Source organism: Coregonus lavaretus (assembly GCF_964263955.1).
Source record: "Coregonus lavaretus genome assembly, chromosome: 1".
In the NCBI taxonomy this organism is placed as follows: Eukaryota; Metazoa; Chordata; class Actinopteri; order Salmoniformes; family Salmonidae; genus Coregonus; species Coregonus lavaretus.
Window position 1 is genome coordinate 26,349,640 of NC_139988.1, and position 17,802 is coordinate 26,367,441.

Here is a 17,802-nt window from a genome sequence, read left to right on the forward strand (position 1 = left end):
AAATCATTCCTGTTGCCTTTTTGATGCTGTACTTTGACATTTCACATAATTGTTTGTTTCCATGATTTGAATTTAATTTACAGTAACACACTTCTGCTTGTCGATATAAACATCTCTTAGTTGTCAGGCATTGAAAGTTCATTGATGACAGCTTTGCTGGCCACAACATAGAGAGGGAAAATACCAAACAAATAGATTAGCTACTGATGTTCAATGCCTCCCAGACAGCATAAATAACTGTGTATAGCCTATCTATACCAAGAAACTGTCAATGAGGGTTTGAGGATGGTTGGGGAAAACCCTCCCCTATTGCAATTTAACGATTATGTCTTTATTTCCAAAGGAAACCCTGGATGATAGGCTAATACACTTTAACTAATCATAATGCATTTTGACCAACAACACATCATTATGCTAATCAACAAACGAGTCAACTACTATATTCATCCATTGTGATGACTGAATGAATTCCAGTGGTGTTCCACCTACTGTCCATTGGTGAACATCAAGTGCTGAAGCAAAGGCACATTTGGAGGTTTCCGTGCAGGAGAGGAAATCAAATATATTGTTTGGAAGTGGGCATAATTACACTGAGTGGAAAAACTGTGGAAACCCCATTGGCAAAGGAGCAGTGCAGAGAAGAAACGTAGCTCAATACACGTCGCTATTAACGTCTCATTTGGGTGCATGGTGCTAGCTCATGTTGACTAGCTCACATGGGGGGAAAGTAGGAAACCTTAAGATCATCCAAATGCACTCTAGCAAATTTCAGACGGGCCTGGACATGTACTGGCTTAAGCAGGGGGACACGTCTGGCACTGCAGGATTTGAGTCCCTGGCGGCGTAGTGTGTTACTGATGGTAGGCTTTGTTACTTTGGTCCCAGCTCTCTGCAGGTCATTCACTAGGTCCCCCCGTGTGGTTCTGGGATTTTTGCTCACCGTTCTTGTGATCATTTTGACCCCACGGGGTGAGATCTTGCGTGGAGCCCCAGATCGAGGGAGATTATCAGTGGTCTTGTATGTCTTCCATTTCCTAATAATTGCTCCCACAGTTGATTTCTTCAAACCAAGCTGCTTACCTATTGCAGATTCAGTCTTCCCAGCCTGGTGCAGGTCTACAATTTTGTTTCTGGTGTCCTTTGACAGCTCTTTGGTCTTGGCCATAGTGGAGTTTGGAGTGTGACTGTTTGAGGTTGTGGACAGGTGTCTTTTATACTGATAACAAGTTCAAACAGGTGCCATTAATACAGGTAACGAGTGGAGGACAGAGGAGCCTCTTAAAGAAGAAGTTACAGGTCTGTGAGAGCCAGAAATCTTGCTTGTTTGTAGGTGACCAAATACTTATTTTCCACCATAATTTGCAAATAAATTCATTAAAAATCCTACAATGTGATTTTCTGGATTTTCTTTTCTCAATTTGTCTGTCATAGTTGACGTGTACCTATGATGAAAATTACAGGCCTCTCTCATCTTTTTAAGTGGGAGAACTTGCACAATTGGTGGCTGACTAAATACTTTTTTTCCCCACTGTAATTATTCACCGTCAGTGAGGAGGAATTACAATAAAGTGTGGGCGCTGGGTCTCGTTCAGGAGGATGCAACATACTGGAAATATTATAAATAAAGCTAATATGATGACTTACTCTACATGTCAGTGAGGCATGTCTATTCTATAACAACATGTTTCTAAAGTTCCACAATGTTGTGCCCCATGTCTATTGGATTCTTTGCTTGTATAACTATTTTTAACTCTTCCCCCTCCCCTTTTCCCTTACACTTTGACTGATTACTTTTATCTGTACATTTGTGCCTTTTTATTTATGTAATTATTTTAATTATGTGTGTTAAGTGTGTATATCAGGAAAATTCAGCTGAGGACCACTTTGGAAATAAGTGTTTTCCTGTGTTATCATGTGTTATCCTCTGAGAATCAAATGCACATCTTGACATTTAAATGTGCATGCAGACAGTACCTCATGGTTTTGCGTAGGTGGATGGCAGGGTTCACACGGTAGGCCACTGAATCAGGTTCAGATCCGTCTACTTTCCTCACCCCTTTGGACTTAGACACCCGGAACTCCTCTAGCATGTCATAACCTCAGAGTAAAAACACGCAGCTCAGTTTTTCAGAAATGTGATGTTCATAGTGTTGAAGTGTTAAAGTAAGGCAGTAAATGATAAGGATCTGGATGCATTTTTAGACATGAAACACGTTATTTGAAAAAGTCACACAGTAAAAAAAAAGTGATCTATCGCAAAATAAGATCAATCAAACAATGATTATTGGTATTCATGCTACTGGTATTCAACAGCATCAAACTTTTTCAATCTAATGTTTTGTGAAATAGTTATTTGTTCAATCAGTGTTGATTTGCAGTAACTATAACAAAGAACAGTGTAATTGATTACACACTACAAAATGTCATTACACTTGGCACAACATTAATTCAGTTGACTCTCATGATTCTCACTCCCACAGTTGAAGGATGTCATATTTCCTCATTCTATGGGTGTCATTTAATTCAGAAAATGGGAAGTTTGGATGTTTTTGACTTCACAGTAACGTAAGTTGGTTTTAGTAGTGGTCCATTCTGTTAAGCCAAAATCACAGACTGACACAGGAACTACTCAAGAGGGGAAGGATGTGCGAGCTTCTGAGAGTGTTATGGTTTTATGTACCAGTGGTGCCACCTGCTGGTCATACAGAAATAGAAAATCAAATTATATTGCATTGCATGGAACAGTGTTCATAAATTCCCACGCCAACCAACTTTGCCAATGTTGGAAAGAAAGAAAAACTAGACACAGACTTGAGAAAAGCTGAAAATCAATCTAGCACTATTATTAGAACCTCAATAAACAGCAAAAGAAAACAAAGGCATTTTATGGTACTTACTTGGTAATTCCTGGCATTTGGTCAATCCAAAGAAAGCTAGAAGCACTGGGAAAACTAGCAGTTCTTTCAAGGCTGGCATTTTCAAAATGTGATGGGCCAGGGATTATAAGCACCTGCAAAAGTAAAATAAGCAAAGCTCTAAGATCAAGGAAATATCATTTAAATGTTACACATTTTTCCCAATTATCTATAGTGAGGAACAGTGCACTGTTTTACTTTATGTAAAATTGGTAGGATTAGGCCTATTGTAATCAAATGCAAATAAAAAAATACTCAACAATAAAAGAACAGTAGCCTACAGTACTCCATCAATAATAGAAATAACAGCATTCTGGGCTCCTGAGTGTGGCAGCGGTCTAAGGCACTGCATCTCAGTGCTTGAGGCGTCACTATAGACCCCCTGGTTCGATTCCAGGCTGTATCACAACCGGCCGTGATTGGGAGTCCCATAGGGCGGCGCACAAGTGGTCCGGGTTTGGCCGGTGTAGGCATTCATTGTAAATAAGAATTTGTTCTTAACTGACTTGCCTAGTTAAATAAAATAAAAATTCTATAAGAAATGTTGATTACACATAAACACAATAATATAATGTCAGACATGTTTATGTAGGTCTATAAATCATGTAAAAATGATGTACTTTTCCATCTGGAATTATATTATGTCCGAAAATAATATGAAATCCAATCAGGCAATTGGTCAGAAAAGTGTCTATAATAACTTAGTCACAGTTAACGGTATCGAAGGAGTCACATATTTATTAATTAACCGTAAAGAAATTCAACATCAACTTCACGATGTCAAAAGAAGATTATCCCAACAAATAAAATCATACAATATCAAATCATGTTCACGTGTGCTCATATCTCTGCCATTGAATAGAATTTAGATATTTCATTTCGTCCAAAAAAAGTAGGCTAAAGTTAATTTGGTTCTTCGACATTTTGTTCCCATAAAACCGTATTCATTATGAGATCCAAAACCGGTACAGTAGAATCTACTTTACTGAATTGATGGAGTTATTATCTTAGCCTACTCTTAAGTCAGACAAATTACACTTTTAATTAGATGCCAGTAATATTTATCCACAATAAATCGATGGCTTATTGATGGAGCAGTGGTTATCCTAGCAAATAGTTTCCACCACACACAAAACCCACCATCATATTTCAATTAAATTATTATAAAATCGAAATATACATATATATGAATGTAGACAATATTGTAAAAATCACTCACATATTCCAGAAAACGAGGCCCCGAGGTGGACTGCTTTCGGTTCCTTTACAGTTCCCGCAGTGAGGATATAACCAATTTTAAAGTGGCATCCCTAGGCCAAACCATGCCTTAAACAGTAGGACCATTCAGTCTGATAGTGGCGGGTCTCAGGAAGACCTGACCCTTCCTTGCGCTCCACTCTACCTTCGGTCCCCAGGGGATCTGATCTCTCCCGTAGGCCTGTCTCGTCTGCTGAAACACACTTCACTGCAAGGAGAACGCTCAGGACAACCATTCAATTCTTCTTTCCTTTTTTACACACGTTAGGAGCACAAGCAAATTTAAATTATATAATTTTGATGCATTATTGATTGGGATGGGATAAAATAGACTGAATTTAATTTGCAAGGAGCACAGTAGCCTATCCTTTCCTACACCTGTCATCTCCTCTGAAGCCTCCCTTATTCAGCAATAAATAGGTACATTTTTGTTTTCATATTAACTTGTCACAGTTCACATACGTATATTCATTATTTTATGCTACTTTTATAGTCATACTTTTATCAACTAAAACGTGAAACAATTGTTGGTTAGGTGACCCGCTTCCCAGGACAGCCAGTTGCTGTCCCGATTTCCACTGGTAGAAACCTGTAGTATGTCGCGGCCACGCGCTAAGAGCGCTCTGCAAACATTCCCCGCACAGAGAATGGTGGCACTGGGAATACCATTAACCCAAAACCCGTAGAACACTGCACTGAACCTGGGCATGTAGCCTATGGAGGGTATCTTAGGCCACTGGGGTCTAAAATAAAATTGAGTTGGATTGGTCAAATATACCCTGGCTCTAAATGTACGTTTTTTTTTGTGGCACACACCATGGAATTAAAGGCACAGTCTGTACATGTTATGTTATTAATTTCAAAAAATATATAACCCAGTTATCTGCTCAACATTTATGATGATCCACAGATAGTATGGGCTGCCTGTAGGCTATAGGCCCATTATTGAGACAAACTTACATTTTATATTTTTGTCATTTAGCAGACGCTCTTATCCAGAGCGACTTACAGTTAGTGAGTGCATACCTTTTTTTTCTTCATACTTGTCTCTAACTTGACATTTATGGGATGAGCACCATTATCACAGCTTTTACACAGCTTTTAAATTTGAAAGAGATAAAAGTTTCTATGATCTGAGAGATTCGGAAGGCGATGGAGTGATCTGTAAGAAACACATAGGTAGACCATGTTGAAATGTAACAATACAGTTCAAGTTTCCAAATTTTCTAAAATTCAAGGTTTCTGGGGTGAAACTGTATCACCTGCTCAACTGTAGTTGTCCTATTCAAAGAGCTCAAGTAGCCTATATATCATATAACAACACAAGGAGTCATCACTGGACTTTATGAAATACTTCCCATTTCTATATGATGCTAGATTCCTTTTGCCTCCCTTTGTCTCTCCGCTGCATCCTATTGGGTCAATCTACAGAAATTATACATTGTACTGTAATAATAATAATGTATAACATCATATAAAAAAAACAGACAATTATGTGTCCCATGTCAGTATACCATGGTAGCTTTCTGCTAGCAGATTTATTACAAAACGTTAACAGCGATCCTTTCCACTCTAGCAAAATGAACCATACACTGACATGATGAATGCACTAAAGAATGTCTACTCAGGGCCCGGGGAGGCCAATGTTCAAGGTAAAATGGCACACATCGCTGTAAGTTCACCAAACAAAACAGTACTACCTAAGGTAAGGTGGAGTACTTTAAAGCCTGGATATTGAGGGATTTCTGCGTGAACTTGCCTTCAACAGTCTTCTCAGTCAGAACATAATTATTTGCAGTGTTTACTATGTGGTAGGCTACGTGTATATTGTCTTGCCCTTTAAATGCATTTTGGCAGTACATCATTGCACTTTAAATACATAATAGATAATTGAGGTGTCCCACAGGGTAGCGTGATGCACTGTCTGTCACACGTATGTCAGCATACAGAACATTCAGTAACTCTCTCAGAGTACAATGCTGTGTGTTACCATTCATTAGTGTGTAAAATTGTTAGTTGACCATACACTGTAGTCTTTTCCATGTATTTTTTTTCTTTTCAGTTTTTTTAACCTCTTCAGGTTTAGCGTCAATAAAATAAAATAATCATAATAATTTGACATTATTCACATAAAATAAAATACATTAAGACAAACACAAGGCCATTGGCATTCCATTCTCACTTAATAATAACATTTTTTTCTATCTCAACAGAATATTTTACATCTTCACAACACTTTAAATAATCAACAAATAATCAACACGCCAGTCTCTATTGTCACTTTGGGCCAACGTGGCTCCTGTGGTTGTCTCAAGACCGCTGACTATCTCTTGGAGGTCTTGGCCAGTTTGCTGGGGGTCGACCTTCTTTGAGGAGTGGGGATTTTGGAGGGCTTGCCTCCTTGTTGACGTGACGACGAGCGGGGTGTGGCCCGACTGGTGTCCCCCACCGTCTCCGATGTGTCAGAGCACACCGATGCGATATCCGAGATGTCGAAGTCTGAAGCGTCGCTTCCCCTCCGGCTGCTCCCTCGGCTGCCTGCTTTACTTCCAGGTCGGCTGCCAGGCCTTCTCGATTCTGGGGGGCAAAAGATTCCGATTCCGGTTATTGTTAAGGTTACAGCGACTGGCAACTTTAATAGCAGAGCCGAAGAGCAGAGCCCTTTAGCAGACTGGAAGCAGTCACTGCTTTTTCAAAAGGATGCTCTACTCACCAAACCCTATCGCCTGTCCCCGTGCTTTCATCACAGCAGCATTGATCAGGGTTCCCTGCTCTTCTCCCGACTGGAACCCTTTTCCTGACAAGTATCCAGGGAGCCGCAGTTTGCTTCCCTGTATCGGAGTGCTCTGCAAAAGACAGAGCATTTGTTGGCATTTTTCTGTATGTTTACAAACAAATAGCTAGCTACACAATGGTAAAATCACAGAACAAGACAATACTGTCTTCTGTGTTTGAGTTGATTCTCTAGTCTAGTACATTGACTCTTTCGAACACTGGTAATTCTTCTCTAACTAGCATGTTATGCAATGTGGCATTCTGATGAAATCTGATCAAATCCCAGGGACATCCAATGTAAGGGATTATTGTGTTGAATGAAATGTTGATGCACTGTATGATGTTTCAGTAACAACCTAAATCTGTACAGTGGATTAACAGATAAACAGTTCAACATGCAACACAGAACAGCGGTTGAGTTCTTAGTTTGAGTTAGTTAGAGATGGTTTTTGACAACAGAAAGAATGTTCCACCACGATCCCCAGTTAGTACTTTAAAGCATTAAAATGAAAAACCCAACTGAAATCGGCCTCTAATAGACAACAAATATACAGCTTATGTACTCCCTTCAATCACAATTTGCTCCCTACACCTCCCCTTTGGCCTTAACACTTTGATGCTAGCAGATCTGTAAGGTGGAAGCAAATATGGTGGAAGCTCCAACAGCTACACAGTTTATACCTATCCAGACCCTTTAGATCATGGTGCTCAAACTTTTGGGCTTGGTTATTTATTTAGACATTTAAAATGTAAACAATATATTTTTAGGGTCTTGAAACAATAACTTTTTTGAAAGTAATCATGAAATTGCAATTCAAACATTAATCCGATCGTAGCCATATAACTTGACACCTAACAACACATTCTGATTACCAATATTAAAGATGTATAAAACATTTGATCATTGTAGCATTTCTATGTTCATCGGGCTACTAACCTGAATAATGTTTTGGGAAAATGTTGCAGTTTTAAAGCACATTTTCTGCAATTCTACACATTTTTCCAAGGGGCAGAGGGAAAATGTAGCCGTTTTAATGCCTTTAACATTTTGCCATGACCAGTGGTGGAAAAAGTACCCTATTGTCATAATTGAGTAAAAGTAAAGATTCCTTAATAGAAAATGACTCAAGTAAAAGTCACCCAGTAAAATACTGCTTGAGTAAAAGTATTTGGTTTTAAATATACTTAAGTATCAAAAGTAAATGTAATTGCAGAAATATACTTAAGTATCAAAAGTAAAAGTAAAAGTATAATCATTTCAAATTGCTTATATTAAGCAAACCAGACGGCACAATTTTCTTGTTTTTTATTTAGCTACGGATAGCCAGGGGCACAATCCAACACTGAGACATCATCTACAAACAAAGCATTTGTGTTTAGTGAGTCTGCCAGATCAGAGGCAGTAGGGATGACCAGGGATGTGTGAATTGGACAATATTCCTGTCCTGCTAAGCATTCAAAATGTAAGGAGTACTTTTTGTGTGTCAGGGAAAATGTATGGAGTAAAAAGTACATTATTTTATTTAGGAATGTAGTGAAATAAAAGTAAAAGTTGTCAAAAATATCAATAGTAAAGTACAAATACACACAAAAACTACTTAAGTAGTACTTTAAAGTATTTTTACTTAAGTCCTTTACACCACTGGCCATGACTTATGTCATGTTCATATGATATCTGAGTGAGAGTGATTAACAAAATCAAATGTGGGCCCCCTGGAGGTCAGGACCCCTGGGCACGTGCCTTGGGTGCCTGGTCAGTAATTTGACCATGATTACTACAAGGTTTAGATAGCTAACTTACCTAGCAATCTATAAAATGTTAGCTGACATGGGCTAATTGATTGACCGTCAATAGCTATGTTTCAATTAACATGTCCAGTGATTTTTTGTCGACATTAGAAAGTTTGCATAGAAAATAGATGCGACAATTGCCTGCTAGGGTGCGTTTCCATTTAACTATCTTGTGTCGATAAAAACTGCTGAATGTAATGACGTCACACCAAAAACCTACAGTGTCAAATAAAAATGTAGTGGTTGAAGTGTTTCCGTTACCCGCATTGCGCATTAATAAATTGGCGACAGCTGTATGCCCTCCCACCTATCTGTTTCATGACTCAGATATTGCGCGAAAGCCAGCATGGATGGAATGCAATAAATGAGTTATTTTTGCAACATTCTAATAATTCTCATGTGCCTAACGTATCGCCACGGCTTTCTAGGCTAGTCCGTGCCATGGTGAAACTTGCACTCCTGTAGATCTGAAATAATTGGATGGTGAAACTTGTCTGCCAATCAGAATAGCAAGGCGAAGCAATTCAGGCATTCTTGAATTCAGGACAAACATTATTTTTATAGTTGAGAAAATTCATTTTGCAAGCAGTAGGCTAGGCATTTAGAATTAAAGCTGCAATGTGCAACTTTGTTTTTGTTATAGAGCTGTCATTATCATTGAAAGAAAGTCTTGTAAGATCTGTTCTATGTGCGCTGTTTCTATGCTTCCTGTTCTTAAGTTTAGTTTTTGTGTCTTTTACTTTCGGATTTGTTCACCAGCATCAAACAACTGAAAATACCATATTTTTGGTTATGGAAAATATATTTCACAGCTGTTTAGATGGTAAAATGACTCTCTACACTATACTTGCTTGTTTTGTCACATAAACTGAAATTAGGCGAACTATTAGAATTTTAGCAACCAGGAAATGGCTGAGCGATTTCTGCATAGCGCATCTTTAAATGTGGAGTGGAAGTTATAGCTATGTCACGTGCCCCCCCCATTTATTCGAAAAACACAGTTTCCATCATCATTTGTAGTTGTCGAACGGATGAAAATGTTGTCAATCTTTAGAAAATGTCTCCTATGTGACTGTCATAACAAGAGGAAAACTGCAGATGCACTTCCACATTTCGAAATTGCACATTGTGTATTCTACTATGTCATTTGTCAATAGTAAGTTGACTTCCTTTTCTCTTTCTCTCTTGTCAGGGTTTGGTTGGCCCTGCTTTAGATATTCAATTATTGTGACGTTAGGGCCAAGGGGAAGGGGTAGGGCTATCTAAGTAGTTATTAGTGTAAAAATCCACTTTATTTCCTTTTTCCTTTTACTCAGACACTATACATTTCAGTTAGATGGTATAGTAGGAGGCAGTAGTTGTTAGGTTCAGAGCTCTGGAGCGTTCCAGACCCTGTTGATTCACTATACCTCGGAGGATGAACCTTGGCTCTCAAAGGAGTCTGATGATTTAAGAGGAGTGGAGGGTTTGCTGTTTGTCAGCCAGGGTTTATCATAATTGCGGGTTATGTGTTGGGGAGTCTGGGGGAATAATGGCAAATCAAACACACAAACACAGGGATTCAGATGGAGAAATCAACAACTAAAAGGAGCACAGGTAGACTAAATGAAGAGCTATGATATGACAAAACAAAGGAATAATCTAAATATATCAGACAACAAAAAACAACATATATAAACAAATGATAATAATAATAATAAAATAGACAAATGAAAAATCATAGATATGGCTGGGAGCATATGGGGAATGGCAGACAAACCAACACACACCGTTTCTGTAGAAATTGTTCAAATACAACTAGCTTCCTATGGTAATTAAATACAAGTCATTAGCCAATTTTGCTCTGTTGTCAGCCAAGTTATTACATGTATTTGCTGTGGAAGAAGAAGCATGTAGTCAAAAGCTGCAGCTCCCAGACCGTGGACGTCTCTTACCTTGGGTGTGCTGGGCAAGGCTGGGTTATTATGCTGGGCTGGACAGCTATGGCTAGAGTTTGACCTGTTGGGAGAGGCAGCCCGTGACGACGGCCGCGACCTACGACCTCTATACCGGAAGCTGGCCATCACCTGAGTGGTGCCTTCTGGGAGGATGAACTTTTCGCGCAGCTCCATGTTTGTCCTGCCTTTGGCTGGGGGGTAAAATATTACAACATACAGTAAGACATATGCATGGTTGTTGGTGTATGACTGATTATAAGTAAGGTGAACCTAATTCATTTCAGTGGGGTGAGTAAATGGATGATGAGTACCTGCTTTTGGAAAAAGCAGACCATTTGAAATGAATACAGATTGTTGTTTACATTATTTGTGATCGGACTATTGTGCAAATAAAAGCGTATGAATGAAGGACATGCAGTTTCACATCACTTAGCCACACTGGCAAACTCACTGAAAACAAACAGTCCCAATAGTAGGTGCTGTGAAAAGGACGCTCCTTTAACCGATAGAGATTCATATGAACAGAGTGCTTAATCTACAGTACAACAGACTCACTCTGCACATACAAATCAATAAACGCGCCCGTCACCCCAACCTCCCAAAACAAAACAAAACCAAATAAAGTCGGAAGTTTACATACATTGGAGTCATTAAAACTCGTTTTTCAACCACTCCACACATTTCTTGTTAACAAACTATAGTTTTGGCAAGTCGGTTAGGACATCTACTTTGTGCATGACACAAGTAATTTTTCCAACAATTGTTTACAGACAGATTATTTCACTTATAATTCACTGTATCACAATTCCAGTGGGTCAGAAGTTTACATACACTAAGTTGACTGTGCCTTTAAACAGCTTGTGGCGAGAGAGAGCGAAGAGAGAGAGCGAGAGAGAGAGCCAGAGAGCGCGAGCGAGAGAGAGAGACCATATTAGAGACACATATTTCCCTCAGATTACAGCGATCCACAAAGAATTTGAAAACAAACCCAATTTTGATAAACTCCCTTATCTACTGGGTGAAAAACCACAGTGTGCCATCACAGCTGCAAGATTTGTGACCTGTTGCCACAAGAAAAGGGCAACCAGTGAAGAACAAACACCATTGTAAATACAACCCATATTTATGTTTATTTATTTTCCCATTTGTACTTTAACTATTTGCACATTGTTACAACACTGTATATATACATAATATGACATTTGAAATGTCTTTATTCTTTTGAAACTTCTGAGTGTAATGTTTACTGTTAATATTTATTGTTTATTTCACTTTTGTTTACTATCTACTTCACTTGCTTTGGCAATGTTAACACACGTTTCCCATGCCAATAAAGCCCTTAAATTGAAATTGAATTGAATTGAGAGAGAGCGAAGAGAGCGAGAGAGAGCGAAGATAGAGAGAGCTACCCGAAACGTTTGACCCAAGTTAAACAATTTAAAGGCAACGCTACCAAATACTAATTGAGTGTATGTAAACTTCTGATCCACTGGGAATGTGATGAAATAAATAATTCTCTCTACTAGTATTCTGACATTTCACATTCTTAAAATAAAGTGGTGATCCTAACTGACCTAAGACAGGGAATTTTTACTAGGATAAAATGTCAGGAATTGTGAAAAAACTGAGTTTAAATGTAATTGGCTAAGGTGTATGTAAACTTCCGACTTCAACTGTAAATTAGCTGACTTTTTTAAAATCTCTACCAGAGTAGAAGAATATATGGTCACCCCAAACAATTGATGATGAATTCCAGTGGCTTAGAATATCAGCCATATAACTATAAGTAACTATTTCCCCCCAGCATAGCCTTTAGGTGAAAACAGTAAATTGCTGGGAAACCCAGTGATTGTCAGCGGCACTGCAAAAAGAAAAGGTGCACAAAGCCACTGGCTGCTTCATAGATAGATAGATAGAATAGATAGATTGATAGATAGATAGATAGAATAGATAGATAGATAGATAGATAGATAGATAGATAGATAGATAGATAGATAGATAGATAGATAGATAGATAGATAGATAGATAGATAGATAGATAGATAGATAGAGAGAGCGAGAGAGCAAAGAGCGAGAGAGCGAAGAGCGAGAGAGAGCGGCGAGAGAGAGAGAGAGAGCAAGAGAGCGCGAAGAGAGAGAGAGAGAGCGCGAAGAGAGAGAGAGAGCGCGAAGAGAGAGAGAGAGCGCGAAGAGAGAGAGAGAGCGTGAAGAGAGAGCGAGAGCGCGAAGAGAGAGAGCGAAGAGAGAGAGAGTGCGAAGAGAGAGAGAGCGAGAGAGCGCGGAGAGAGAGAGCGAGAGAGCGCAAGAGAGAGCGAGAGCGTGAAAAGAGAGAGAGAGCACAAGAGAGCGCGAAGAGAGAGCGAGCGAGAGAGAGCGAGCGAGCGAGAGCGAGAGAGAGCGAGAAAGCGCGAGCGAGAGAGAGAGAGAGAGTGCGAAGAGAGAGAGAGAGAGAGCGCGAGAGAGCGCGAAGAGAGAGAGAGAGAGCGAGAGAGCGCAAGAGAGAGCGAGAGCGTGAAAAGAGAGAGAGAGCGCAAGAGAGAGCGAAGAGAGAGAGAGAGCGAGAGAAAGTGAGAGAGAGCGAAGAGAGAGAGCACGAAGCGAGAGAGAGAGCGCAGAGAGAGAGAGAGCGCGAAGAGAGAGAGAGAGCGCGAAGAGAGAGAGAGAGCGTGAAGAGAGAGAGAGAGCGAGAGAGAGCGAAGAGAGAGAGAGAGCGAGCGAGAGAGAGAGAGTGCGAAGAGAGCGAGAGAGAGAGAGAGCGAAGAGAGCGAGAGAGAGAGAGCTAAGAGAGCGAGAGAGAGCAAAGAGCGAGAGAGAGCGAAGACAGAGAGAGAGCGAAGACAGAGAGAGAGTGAAGAGAGAGAGAGTGGAGAGAGAGAGAGCGAGAGAGCGCGAAGAGAGAGAGAGCAAGAGAGCGCGAAGAGAGAGAGAGAGCGAGAAGAGAGAGAGAGCGAGAGAGCACGAAGAGAGAGAGAGAGCGAAGAGAGAGAGAGAGCGAAGAGAGAGAGAGAGCGAAGAGAGAGCGACGAGAGAGCGAGCGAAGAGAGAGCGAGCGAAGAGAGAGAGAGAGCGAAGAGAGAGCGAAGAGAGAGCGAGCGAAGAGAGAGAGAGCGAAGAGAGAGAGAGAGCGAAGAGAGAGCGAAGAGAGAGAGAAGAGAGAGAGAGAGCGAAGAGAGAGCGAAGAGAGAGAGAGTGAAGAGAGAGAGAGAGAGTGGAGAGAGAGAGAGAGAGCGGAGAGAGCGAGAGAGCGCGAAGAGAGAGAGAGTGAAGAGAGAGAGAGAGCGAAGAGAGAGAGAGCGAAGAGAGAGAGAGAGCGAAGAGAGAGCGAAGAGAGAGAGAGTGAAGAGAGAGAGAGAGAGCGGAGAGCGAGAGAGAGAGAGCGGAGAGAGAGAGCGGAGAGATCGAGCGCGAAGAGAGAGAGAGAGCGAAGAGAGAGAGAGAGCGAAGAGAGAGCGAAGAGAGAGCGAAGAGAGAGAGAGAGAGCGAAGAGAGAGAGAGCGCGGAGAGAGAGAGAGCGCGAAGAGAGAGAGAGAGCGAAGAGAGAGAGAGAGCGAAGAGAGAGAGAGAGCGAAGAGAGAGAGAGAGCGAAGAGAGAGAGAAGAGAGAGCGACGAGAGAGAGAGCGAAGAGAGAGAGAGCGAAGAGAGAGAGAGAGCGAAGAGAGAGCGAAGAGAGAGCGAAGAGAGAGAGAGTGAAGAGAGAGAGAGAGAGAGCGGAGAGCGAGAGAGAGAGCGGAGAGAGCGAGAGAGAGTGAAGAGAGCGAGAGAGCGTGAAGAGAGCGAAGAGAGAGAGAGCGAGAGAGAGCGAAGAGAGAGAGAGCGAGAGCGAGAGAGAGCGAAGACAGAGAGAGAATGAGAGAGAGCCAAGAAAGAGAGAGAGAGCGAAGAGAGAGAGACGGAGAGAGAGCGAAGAGAGAGAGAGAGAGCGAGAGATAGCGAGACAGAGAGAGAGCGAGAGAAAGTGAGAGAGAGCGAGAGAGCGCGAAGAGAGAGAGAGCGAGAGAGCGCGAAGAGAGAGAGAGAGACGGAGAGAGAGCGAAGAGAGAGAGAGAGAGTGAGAGCGAGAGATAGCGAGACAGAGAGAGAGCGAGAGAAAGTGAGAGAGAGCGAGAGAGCGCGAAGAGAGAGAGAGCGAGAGAGAGCGAGAGAGCGCGAAGAGAGAGAGAGAGCGAGAGAGAGTGGAGAGAGAGAGAGAAGAGAGAGTGAGCGCGAAGAGCGAGAGAGAGCGCGAAGAGCGAGAGAGAGCGCGAAGAGCGAGAGAGAGCGCGAAGAGCGAGAGAGAGCGCGAAGAGCGAGAGAGAGCGCGACAGAGATAGCGAGAGAGCGAAAGCGAGAGAGAGTGAGAGAGAGCGAGAGCAAGAGAGCGCGAAGAGAGAGAGAGCGAGAGCGAGAGAGCGCGAAGAGAGAGAGAGAGCGAGAGAGCGAGAGAGAGCGAGACAGAGAGAGAGATAGCACGAGAGAGAGCGAGCGAGAGCGAGAGAGCGAGAGAGCGAGCTGGTGATAGCCTGGAGGTCAGTAAGTGAAGAGTGATTCAGAAGCAGATGATGTGACTCAGAGAAAATGACGGCATGCATGAAGACCCACAGACTGCTGGACAACAGGAGAGTGTGAGTGGAGTTGCTTTATGGGAATGCCATTCACAATGAGCACTCCAACACACCCATTTTGTACATACACCCACACACTAACACCTGCACACACAGTGATGCAGACACACATACCACTTGGGGGTTCATGGAGCAAGGTGAGAAAGTGTGAGATTTGTTGCCAACCTATAGGAGACTGAGTAATTGAAGAGTTTGATTCCGAGCGCAACATTTTACTCCCGTGGTGATGAACTGGAGAGGAAGGCGTAGGAAGGCATTTTTTAGCAGGAAAATTGAAATACACAAACAGAGGAACTTACAGTTACAGTTTAGTCATTTAGCAGACGCTCTTATCCAGAGCGACTTCCAATTAGTGAGTGCATACATTTTTCATACTGGCCCCTGTGGGAACTTGACAGGCAGAGTACAACAAGCTTTCAAAACCAGCCATCCAGAAAGCATGGCAGTAGGATCTGATATTGTAAGAAATACAGTAGCAACATACACCCAGACACACACTTAGACGTATACTCTACATGCCACATTCAGCCTTATCCATCCAAAACACATAATTTAATCAGAGCGAAAACCATTACACAACATAACATAAAATCACATGGTAATAAATACTGAATGAGCTGTAGCACCGCTATCTAAAAATAGACGATTAAAACATAAGTGACACACGAGTGAAACCGAATCCAGAGATCTGCCTTTCTTAAAATGAATTACATTTTATAACATTTCCCCTCCAGTGTCCTGTCTGGTGCCTTACCTCGACACGGGTCGTTCTTTACAAGGAACTCATCCAGAGCCATCCAGCCTCCACCAACGCGCACCATCACAGTGCTCCGCAGGATCCGCACCAGACGCAGCTGCTGGGAGTCTCCAAACTGCAGAGGGAGTAGGGAGGACAGAGAGGAAGATGAGGCCGGGAGTCACTGAGCACTACTCTGCATCAACAACACTGGACAAGACTTGAAGCTGTGCAACACCAGAAACCAGCAGATGCTACAATTTGGAGATTGTTAGGAGGAAGTTTCTCCTTCTATGAGTTGGTGCCTGATTGCCTGATTACATTGCATGTTCTGACTTGTAGAGTACAACGACTAGTTATACATATGAAATATGACTTAACTAAAATGGATTTCACTTAATCACTAGATGAGAGGAGATGGTTTTGTTGTCTGGTTTCTTTCTTTTGTTGCTCAGCTAAGCCCATTGATTGAGACACAAAGCAACAACATCAAGGTTTCATTCTCATAGACACAAATGAAGGGTCAATCCAACTGGTTTAACCTTCTCAGAATGTATTAGTGCATTCATCATTGTCAACAACGTGGGATTGGTGTGACTTGTGAAATTGGGATACATTGATTTGTAATTGAGGTGAAATGGGTAACACTTTACTTGATACCCCCTGTCAACAGGCTTATCGTAGCCTACATACATCTGTCATAATCATGATATAACAACTGGTATTTTGACTGGTTAGGGCATGTGTTGTCAATATCAATGTTATGACAATGTTATGTATCACTTATGATTAAGTTTTCAAGTAAACTTAATAATTAGTAAGTTAATAATTTGTCACAAAGGGTTGCAATATTTTCATTCATCTCTATATAATCTAATAATGGAATGTTTACTTATTTTCTCATCTAATAATTTTTTTTGCTATTAGAGGCTGTATAATATAAAGAGCATTAGACTGAAGAGAGGATACTCAACCACTAGGGTGCACTGTAGTGCTGTGGTCTATCCTTACCTTCTTTTGGGATATTTTTGTTATTTTCGACTTTACTATGGGATGTTTGCATGTATCTTGCAAAGCTTTCAAACAAGCCTGATATGGAGGGTGAACAAACAGCCAAGCGTCATAAGATGAGGATTTGCAGGAGAAGTCAGCCAGTTGGATATGGCCATGGGGTTAGCAGATTTGACAATACAACAATCATGGCCTCATGCCTTCCATCAAACATTGTCACATCATAGCACAAACAGACAAAACGGACAAAATCTCCTGCAAACCAACAACGTGAACAGTTGCACTTTCTATCACTACAGTACAAACCACCATATTCATAGAGGATGCATTGACATTGATGGAGGAACCAATGCAGCTAAGCGCCAATGAGGAACATGGGGGATGGCATCTTATCATCTCTCTAGTCAACCACGGTGTAACAATCAAACATGACCACACATTGATGAGCCTCCAGTTAGGTGCCTATTGTAACAATCTCATTTAAATTTAAACTTTGCACTACGTGATTCCCATAATGATTGAATGCCACTGGTGAATTTTGTGATCAAGTACAGTAAAAGTGATGAATTGAATTGGAGAATGATCTGGAGAATATAAAGAGTCACAACAAATGGCTTAAGAATGCCCATTTACCAGAATACAGCTTTCCAAAACCGCAACGTGTAGGTGGGGGGTTAGATTTAGACTGTCCCTGTTTGCTATTATCTCATCGTCATGTAAGCAGTGAACCAGACCAAACTGTCAAAAGAATTGTTTCAGTTGATTTTGAGTAATAAAT

At 41.3% G+C, this 17,802-nt stretch overlaps 2 protein-coding genes across 3 annotated transcripts in view; both read right to left on the minus strand.

Moving 5' to 3' along the window:
* The window catches only part of LOC311113632 (uncharacterized protein), a gene marked incomplete at its 5' end in the record, with an annotated part of 28,879 nt that extends 25,903 nt beyond the window's left edge, over positions 1-2,976 (minus strand). Inside the window, 2 exons of the mRNA XM_084156898.1 lie at positions 1,975-2,098; positions 2,898-2,976. Coding sequence (XP_084013024.1) covers positions 1,975-2,098; positions 2,898-2,976 — 203 coding nt within the window. The remainder of the gene's footprint in view (positions 1-1,974; positions 2,099-2,897) is intronic.
* Positions 2,977-5,677: 2,701 nt separating this feature from the next.
* Positions 5,678-17,802, minus strand: part of LOC311132554 (dystonin-like) — a gene marked incomplete at its 5' end in the record, with an annotated part of 177,663 nt that continues 165,538 nt past the window's right edge. For both annotated transcript variants that reach the window (XM_084165817.1, XM_084165816.1), the window contains 5 exons: positions 5,678-6,749; positions 6,886-7,018; positions 10,148-10,258; positions 10,673-10,866; positions 16,032-16,149. In XM_084165817.1, coding sequence (XP_084021943.1) covers positions 6,496-6,749; positions 6,886-7,018; positions 10,148-10,258; positions 10,673-10,866; positions 16,032-16,149 — 810 coding nt within the window. In that variant the 3' untranslated portion in view covers positions 5,678-6,495. The remainder of the gene's footprint in view (positions 6,750-6,885; positions 7,019-10,147; positions 10,259-10,672; positions 10,867-16,031; positions 16,150-17,802) is intronic.